The following is a 9766-nucleotide window of genomic DNA, read 5'->3' on the forward strand; positions in this document are numbered from 1 at the left end:
CTTATGCCGGAGGATTCTCTGATGTGATCATGTTGCTTTGGTCGTTAGATTACCCTAGCAATCTTCTTTAAGTAAAATGGAATAGAATTTCTCTCTTCTTTTTTTTTTTTTTCATCGAAAGTCCATTTAGCCCATGTCTCTGAATTACATGGCAACCCAATACTGTGTGATGCATCAAAATACAAAAAGACAATGGGATTTCCCATCTCTCTTACAAGAAGTAAAAACATTGCTTTGTATAACAGGATTACACTCAGACATTGCAATCTTTCTCCCACGAGCTCAGATACAGAAAACGATAAATCCAATGATTTCAACCCTGCACTCAATCTTGCCATAAGGTGGGCAACTCTTAGCTTTCATATGCCAAGAACTGGTACTCGAAAAAGCTCGCACCCTAGGAAACGAGCCAAGACTTGCCCGGCAGAAACTCGCGGATTAGACGACCTCGCAAGTTGGCGTCTTACGCCGTCTGTGTTCTCTAACTCCTGAGTGTCTCTCTCTCTCTCTGTATGCTTTCTGATTGCCATTTTTACATCTTTTTCCTCCTCCGCTTAATCTTTGATTGTGATGCACCTTTATTGTTTGCGCCTGACGAATGCTGAAATACTCCCAGATTCGTGACAGCTCTGGAGGAGAGGCTGACACATTTTCACGTCTGAGGAGATGTTACAGAAGCTCATTACAGGCCATTGACTAGATGAAATACTGGTGATGGCACTCTGGAAATAAACTGCTCTTCCTTTGTAGGCTTCTAGCAGCTGACTTCCCTCATCAGTCTCTGTCTTTTTTTCTTTCTCTTCAGGAATCAGAGAAAAGAGGACTGATGGAAAAAATCCACATGGTTCAAGAAATTGTGCTTACAGTTCAGAGCACTTTAGATGAAGTGGCTAGCATCGGAGAAAGAGTGAAAAAGTAAGAACAGAGCATTTTATACCTCTTATGAAGCTCACATACTGTATGCAGTTGTGCTCAAGTCCTTTGTCAAACAGCTTTATTAATAAAAATCACTGCTACTTTGGTGAACTATTGTGATCATTCACATCTTTTCAATATATAATATGTCAATTTTATTTATGCAATATTATGCCTTTAATCTCCAAATTTTATGACTTAATTTTCAAAAGTTTACAGCTTTATTCTAATAATTTTATGTTGTCTTAGATTTTTATTTTACTTAGCACTAAAGCCTGTACATATGTCCATATATAACATACATGTACATATATTTATTCACATATAATTTATTTACGAAAATTAATTAACTTGTGTCTCCATTGACAGCACATTCAACTGGTCAGTGCCGTTCTTGTCATTCCTGGCCTGCTTGGTTCTGTTGCTGGCGACTACTGCCTTGTACTTCATCCCACTGCGGTACATAGTTTTAGTGTGGGGTAAGTAAGTGAGACACCATGTGTAGCCTTTTCACCCAATCATGCGTGATACTCCAGTGCTGCTGTTAAGCTGTCTCCACTTTCCTTTAAATGGAAGTCATGCAGAGGTGTTTTAGAAAGAATCACACTTTACTGTCTCTGAGCTTTGAGCTCGAACTCCTTTACTGACGCCTGACGAAAGCTATTTAAAAAGTGATCCATTTCCATAACTCTACCTGTGACAGCTGATCAGAATCATGAACATGAGCCGCTGTTGGCTGGGGAGGCCAGCTGCACCTCTCCTGACTGAGGCTTTGCACTCTTGTAAAAGTCTGATGTATGTACACTCTAAAAAATGCTGGGTTAAAAACAACCCAAGTTGGGTTGAAAATGGACAAACCCAGCAATTGGGTTGTTTTAACCCAGCGGTAGGGTTAAATGTTTGCCCAACCTGCTGGGTAGTTTTATTTAACTCAACTATTGTTTAAAAATGACTGTATTGCTCAATTAAAATTAACCCAAAGTATGCTGGAAATGAACATTTATTAATGTTCAATGAATAATTATTAAACAATAAACATTTATTAAATTGCTTATTAATAAATGTATATTAATAAACTAGTAAACTATTAAATTTATATTAATAAAATATTAAAGCTTTCACCTTTTGTCTATTATTGTTGTCTCTAATTGCATCTGGTTTTTAATTTCCCAAATATTTTGGGTTCATTTTAAGCTAGCCATATAGCAATTTTTAAATAATAGTTGGTTTAAATAAAACTACCCAGCAGGTTGGGCAAACATTTAACCCAACCGCTGGGTTAAAACAACCAAATCGCTGGGTTTGTCCATTTTCAACCCAACTTGGGTTGTTTTTAACCCAGCATTTTTTTTAGAGTGTACATTTAGAAATATAATGTTTCTTGTCTTCAAATATGGAATTGTAAATTATATATAAAGTTTGGGGTCAGTAACATTTTTTAATGTTTATGAAAAAAGTCTTCTGCATTTATTTGATGAAACGTTTTCTATTTTAATATACTTTAAAATTAAATTTTCAGCAGTTATTACTACTCTTCAGCGTCACATGATCCTTCAGAAAGCACTCTAATATTCTGATAAGCTGCTCAATACCAGTGTTAAAATAATTTGTGATGCTAAATTTTTTTTTGTGTAAACTGACACATTGTTTTCAAGATTCTTTGATGAATACAAAGTTCAAAAGAACAGCATTTAGATTTGTTGTAACATTCTACAAAAATACACACATACACACACATACATACAAACCCCATACTTTTGAACAGTACCATATTCTTCTCAATGTTTTCATGGAAAAACATGAAAATGTATTGGTTTCCATCCAAAATTGCAAATTTAACTCCAATTTTGCGCAAAATAGGAATATCGCATAAAACATTTGTGAATAAAGCACCGTTTCCATCCAGTGAGTCGAAGAGAACAAAATCGTCACTTTAAGATAAACTGGTGCCAAATATCACTAAGAAAAATGAAAATTGCTGCTGTAGGACAAGCCACTGTGGCTCTTTTTTTCTGTATGTAATAAATTACTTGTGCCTCAGAGCCTGCAGATGAAACACGATAAACGCGGTCACGTTATCTTGCATTCGGAGGCAGATCCCTGCTGTTTGGGAACGCAGTTGTGTAAAACAGTTCTGGGAGGTCATTATACCGAATCACTTTGACGACAGACTTTGGCTAAGGCATTTCAGAATGACCAAAATAATATTTGAAAAGAATCTGCTGGTTAGTCAAGTTATGCCGTCTAATCGCAAAATTGCGTCTTTTTTGATGCGCGTTGAGGAATTTATCCGGTAAATGTGTTTCCATTTATGTTTATGCGCATGTTTTCTTATCGGATAAAAAAAATGATCCGCATCTTGCCATTTCCATCTAGCGTTTTTTATGCAACATCCCAAGAATGCACATAAAAATAGGCGGATGGAAACATAGCTGGTGTCAGCGCAATTCTTTGCTCTTGTTGCAGTTGTATGGCATCACAAATACAGCAGTAGTGTGAACCATGATGACCATATACTACAGCAGATCATGTGTATCCAATCACATAGCAATATGAATTACTACAGAAAAAGTAACAAATGTTTGTTGGGTCAAGGTTTGTCAGTAAGATACCTGCAGGTGCGGCGGGTAACTTTATTTATTAATGCATGCTTGTTTTCACAGGTGTTAACAAATTTGCCAAGAAGCTTATCAACCCATATGCCATTGACAAAAATGAAATATTGGATTTTCTCAAGAGGGTGCCTTCTGATGTTCAAAAGGTAAGAGTCCAGTTTTACATTTAGAGAGAGAGGGAGGGATGCAGACAAGGAAGGAATTCCCTGAAGATGTCTGCATTATTTGCTCTAACAGAATTCCCAAGTGTTACCCTGGATATTTCCTCTGGCTGTGTTTGATTATTAATGGACTCGCGCCTTTAAAGGCGGCCCCCGGCCCAATTATTTCCCAGCATGTCTTGATGGAGTCACCCGACTGCCTGGATGGGGTCCGCTCTGATCTATCCTTGGCCGTAACGCTTCAGCCTTGTCCCTGATTATCAGTTTTGTCGGCCTGTGATAAAAGAAGGGTGCTGTAGAGGGTTCAGGGATTGGCTAAGGGGTCGGTGTCTGCACACTGGCAGTGTGGCGGCCCCCGTCACATCAGGTTGGAGGACTCGATTAATGAAGTGTTGAGCCAACGCCGTCCTGCTGGGCGCCATATGTGATGAAACATTATCCATGGCTGATATGTCATTCAGGGTTACATCATAAGCCCGCGGACGTGCAGCCAAACGCTGAGAGTCTCGCTCTGTCTTTCGGACCCTGAGTGGGATTCTGAAGTTGGGATCCAAAGCGGGTCCTGCTGTCACAAATCATTTTGCATAGGGTACTTCTTTCCATCAACAAGGCTATTTAACTGTTGTCAGTGTTTCCTGTCCTACTCAGATACTGGAGAGCTTGAGTGATTGGCTCAGGCGAACCTCCTGGGATGAACCTCTGCAACTTTACGTTAACATATGTCTGTGTGGTTAGATGAAGCCAGCATGACACACTGGTTTTGGCATGTGGAAGCAGCAAGTTGGCAAAACAAGATGGAAACCATTGCTGAGTTTTTAAGCCTTTTGAAGTATGTTTTCGTGGTTGGATGAACTGCCTGCTGTTCATTTAAATGGAACGCACCAAAAATGGGAAGACAGAATGATCTTTAGCAAAAAAAAAAAAAAAAGCCACTTTTTAAAGAACAAAATGCCAATAAAGCGGCAAAGTGGTCATTAACCATACCAAAAAGGTATGCAAATCCATGCAATCCCTGTTAAGTTTACAATGTCCGAACCTTTATGCTAAAAAAGGACTGACCAAATAAACAGCACGTTACAAAAGCTCAAATTGACTCCTGTCTCACAGTTCCGAAAATGACTTGGCAATTAGTGCTTGTGCAGTTCTTCAAACACAAACCCTCAAAACTGGACTTCATACAGCGGCCCTCTGTCCTAAAATAAGCAGCATCTGTCAGTTCTGAGGACAGTTTCATGTTCTGAGGCTGCCGCGTCTCTTTGTTCCCTTGTGCTCCATCTTCCATTCTCATAATCAGGGCCTGGTAATTAGTGTGCAGTCCCTACCTTACAGATACACCTCCAGGTTATTGTTTCGAGGAGAAACAAACAAGAAAAGCATTTGGACGCATTCTCCACACTTTCGAGTCCCATCAGCCTCATGCCATATTTAATTATTTGTCGATGCTGTACGTTGTTTGGACTGAGCGGTGGCCTTGGACAAGAGAAGATGCCTTTAATGCCATTTTCAGAGGCTGATGTTACACTTAAAGGATTAGTTCACTTCAGAATTTAAATTTCCTGATAAATACCTGATTTACTCACCTCCATGTCACCCAAGATGTTTATGTCTTTCTTTCTTCAGTTGAAAAAAATTAGGGTTTTTGAGGAAAACATTCCAAATTGCAGTTTCAGTGCAGCTTCAAAGGGCTCTACACGATCCCAGCCAAGGAATAAGGGTCTTATCGAAACGATCAGTAAAATAAAAAAAATATATAATATAATAAAAAATATATTTTTTAACCACAAATGCTCGTCTTGCACTAGCTCTGTGATGCGCCATGCATTGGAAAGGTCACGCATGATGTAGGCAGAAGTACTGCAGTAGAGCGAAAAACATCTTTTTTTTTTTCAACTTCAAAATCGTCCGACATCGTTGTTTTACCTTTTTTTGTAAAGGGTGTTTGACTTAGTCATCGCATGTTCGCTTTGTAGACACTGGATCTGTACTTCCGCCCATGTCACACGTGACCTTTCCAACACGATTTCGTAATGCGTGGCGCATCGCACAGCTAGTGCAAGATGAACATTTGTGGTTAAAAAGTATATATTTATTTATTTTTAGAAAATGGCTGATTGTTTCACTAGATAAGACACTTATTCCTTGGCAGGGATTGTGTAGAGCCATTTTAAGCTGCATTGAAACTGCAATTTGCAATATTTTAGAAAATGACCAATCGCTGTTTTCATCAAAAACCTTAATTTATTTTCGACTGAAGAAAGAAAGACAAACATTTTGGATGACATGGGTAAATTATGAGTAAATTATCAGGAAATTTTAATTGTGAAGTGAACTAATCCTTTTACTGTGTAAGGAAAATCATAGAGAGTGTTTTTGGAGGTTTGTGATCCAGGAGCACCTGGGTTCGATAACGTGTATAAAATGTTTAATATGAGCTGTGTATTGAGAAATTCTTGGAGCTTTCAATCCTTTATTGGCCAATAATTAAATAATATTGGCTGATATATCAGTCGACAACAAGTATTGAATGACCAGAGAGTTGCAGTTGCATCTGGAAATTTGTACCAAATTTAGTTTCACACTCCATCCCATTTATTAGTCACAGGCTAAAAAGTGTCTGAATCATCACACTATGACTTTTTGCGGAAAGAGAAGAACTGACTTTTCAGTCATAAAGCAACTTCTTATTAATTAAGATGCACTTTAACTCCATATCATTTTGAATGCCAGATCTGAATATGTTTAATGGCAATCTAGCAGTTGTACGTGGATACACTGTAGGAAAAATCTTTATTCAGTTTCTCATACCTCAGTGAAACTCTACTTTCATCATGCCGACCTTCACCTCCGACCCGAGTTCACTCCCTGCTTTAAGTAAAGTAAACAGCATGTTCATCTGAAACGAGGGAAGTGTGTGATCATCTGTAACCGCAACGCCCCAGCCGGAGCCATACAGGCACTTACTCCTGCCTACAAGCTGCTATAATTAGTCTCCAACAAACTTTTCTCAGGAAGGACACAACTCGCAACTCCTCGGTTTGCGAAGACCTAAGACAGCGGGTCTGCTCAACCAGTATAGTTCCCTTATAGGTGGGGGTGGTATAGTCACCGCTGTGTCGGTACGGAACCCTTGACTTTTCAAATCTTTCCTCCTTGTGATTAATCCCCTCTGCTCCTGTGTTTAAAAAATGATTCATTACAGCCGCGCCCGCCTGGCTTTCCCCTTGCACCGGCTCTCCTCAGGGGAGCCATTACTGTGAGCGGGCCTCAGCTCCGATTACCTGCGTCTGACCAAAGAGCTGTTTGTTTTTACAGGTGCAGTACAGCGAACTGAGAGCCGAGCTCGGCAACCAGGGCCCGGTGAAGAAGAAACGCTTGCGCTGAAACCCGACGGACGTGTCGGATGAAAGAGACGGACGGCGTTTCAGGACACGGTCTGTTTAAGTCATAATGCCCCTGTGCGAGTGGAGGAGGAGCCCCCTTGTGCCAAGCCATCCGCATTTCCACTGAGGTGTATTCATTGTACTGTGTGTGTGTGTGCTTGTATTTGTATCCGTGTGTGTGTGTGAAAGTGAGAGAGGGGCCCAAACCAACGGGGTCTTTGGCCCTCGCGAACTCACATGGTCACAGTATCTGAGCATATGAAGGTAAAGGCGGGCTTCACCAGCCTCTACATGCGGTCTAAATGCAATGAAATACGACACAGCCTAATTCATACATTAATGTCTTTTTAGAGACCACATTCTGGTTCATTTAACAAAGGAAAAATTAGCCACAAAACATGCAGCACATATAGTATGTGCTTCCTGTTGCTTGCGTTTACAGCAGGGAATATTTAAATGAGGGTAAAATATTTATAACTCTTAATACAATGCAAAATATTTAAGCCATTTTAAATGCCATTTAACATTTTTATTCATGCAAATGTTCAAGATGTTTTATTCTGTAATGTTTGATTTTTATATTAACCTTCCACATTTTGTACATTTATGCTGCAGATAAAGATGAAATGAAGAAGATGACTAAAAGTTTGACTTCTTAAATGTGTTTTTCTTCTCTCGCATCCTTAACTCTGCGTTATTTGTGAAGGATACACAGTGTTATTACCCAACCCACACTTCAGAAGAGGATGCTGGTCACTGTTGGAGGAAAACATCAAAGTCTCTGTGTGTCCAGAGCAGTCAGCTAATGCACCGCTTTTGTAGTTCGCTGACAATAACAAGGTCCAGATGAGAGAGCTCATCTCTCATAAAGAGGGAGGGAGATTGAGAGAGAGGAAGAGAGAGAGCGAGAGTGAGTATATACACTCCATACCCCGCACTTAGCATCTCCCATTTTCATTAAAATCACCTCCAGTGCCTAATGGCTCTCTACTAGACCCATCACTCTGTAGTGTTAGCACCAGTGATGGGGCTTCAAGTAGAGCAAATGGAGATTTCCTGCCTCATCAACTTATTTATTCATATTACAGACATATTTCAGCCTCTCTGCTATCAGAGTCGTTTTTATAGAAAGCAACATTTCCAAAGTGGTGCATCTTGAATGTGGGCATTCAGAGTGTTGATTTGAAATTAATATTAATGGATTATTAACATATTAACTAAGTTAACAGTGAAGGCTGTGTTCATTTGCACCTTTTTTACAGTGCTAAGTTTTGTCCTTCAGCTGATTTACAGACAACTTTATCAGAGCGAGCAGGGAAAAGTTTCTTTCAAAGAAATGTAAAACCGAACAGAACTTCAGAAGTCGTCCGCTCGCCTGCTCTCTCTCAATAATTTAGCGGGCGAGGTAAATAACCGAGCGGACGCTTTGTAAAAATAGCCGTAGCCATACAGATGAGCCCTAGACCCCAGCTTAGGGAGTTTGTTCAGACTGATTGGAGTGTGCAGCGTCCCAGCCTGCCCCCCCTCCGTCTCTCCCACCGTCTCTCTTCACTCCTCTGCAGTTTGGTGCTGGTGAAAGAGCATCGGTTGGTGCAGCATGAAGAGTTTGATTGGCTCTCAGGGACCTGCTGGAGCCTGGGGCTATCTCTTTTGACAGTCTGATAGAGACATCACGGCACTCTCCCAGGAGCTGCCACCGGGGGTCCGATTCAAAGCGAGGGGGAGTGGAGGTGACCCGCGACGCTCTGATGAGAGAAATCCCACACACAAACTCCTGCACTGACTGCGCTGGGGGGCCACGGAGAGGGAGAGCACGGAGGGGAGGGCCAGTGTCCCTTAGCTCAGTAAATGAGACCCCATCAGATGTCTGCGTGAGGTGAAACCAATTAAACAATGCTTGCAGGAACGCTCTAGTCGTCGGGTTAGCACCAAAACTTGAAAGCGAGCCTCTAAGTGGATGTGAAGTGTTTGTGCTGGAGGAGAGCAATGGTCTTCAAAAATTCAAGACCGTCTCCAAAACGCAGATGAAATGAGAGGCTGCCGATTGGAAACTCTCGTAAAGAGAGGGCCGACACAGCATTCATCTCTGAGAGCTCGTGTTGACAAGTGTTTTTGGGTAAACTGCCTTGATGAAAAGCTTTTAAAAAGTCAAATTGTGGGCCTAATAGACAAAAAAATAAATACACACAATATTGCAACATTCAGTCTCAATGGAAAGCAGTAACATCAGATGACCTGTGACATGATGGAAACTAAGAAGATGTGATTAAAAGTGCCATTGAATTGAAAATTTAATTTACCTCGGCATAGTTAAATAACAAGAGTTCAGTACATGGAAATGACATACAGTGAGTCTCAAACTCCATTGTTTCCTCCTTTTTATATAAATCTCATTTGTTTAAAAGACCTCCGAAGAACAGGCGAATCTCAACATAACACCGACTGTTACGTAACAGTCGGGATCATTAATATGTACGCCCCCAATATTTGCATACCAGCCCATGTTCAAGGCATTACACAAGGGAGGCTAGTATTAACGTCTGGATCTGTGCACAGCTGAATCATCAGACTAGGTAAGCAAGCAAGGACAATAGCGAAAAATGGCAGATGGAGCAACAATAACTGACATGATCCATGATAACATGATATTTTTAGTGATATTTGTAAATTGTCTTTCTAAATGTTTTGTTAGCAT

General features: G+C 40.4%; 1 protein-coding gene across 1 annotated transcript in view; it reads left to right on the forward strand.

Moving 5' to 3' along the window:
* Positions 1-7272, forward strand: part of mctp2a (multiple C2 domains, transmembrane 2a) — a 58469-nt gene extending 51197 nt beyond the window's left edge. Inside the window, exons 19-22 of the mRNA XM_067389333.1 lie at positions 806-915; positions 1285-1394; positions 3579-3676; positions 7004-7272. Of these exons, the coding sequence (XP_067245434.1) occupies positions 806-915; positions 1285-1394; positions 3579-3676; positions 7004-7072 (387 nt within the window). The 3' untranslated portion in view covers positions 7073-7272. The remainder of the gene's footprint in view (positions 1-805; positions 916-1284; positions 1395-3578; positions 3677-7003) is intronic.
* The last annotated feature ends 2494 nt before the right edge of the window (positions 7273-9766 follow it).

The sequence above is a fragment of the Chanodichthys erythropterus genome, chromosome 7 (genome assembly GCF_024489055.1).
Source record: "Chanodichthys erythropterus isolate Z2021 chromosome 7, ASM2448905v1, whole genome shotgun sequence".
NCBI lineage: Eukaryota > Metazoa > Chordata > Actinopteri > Cypriniformes > Xenocyprididae > Chanodichthys > Chanodichthys erythropterus.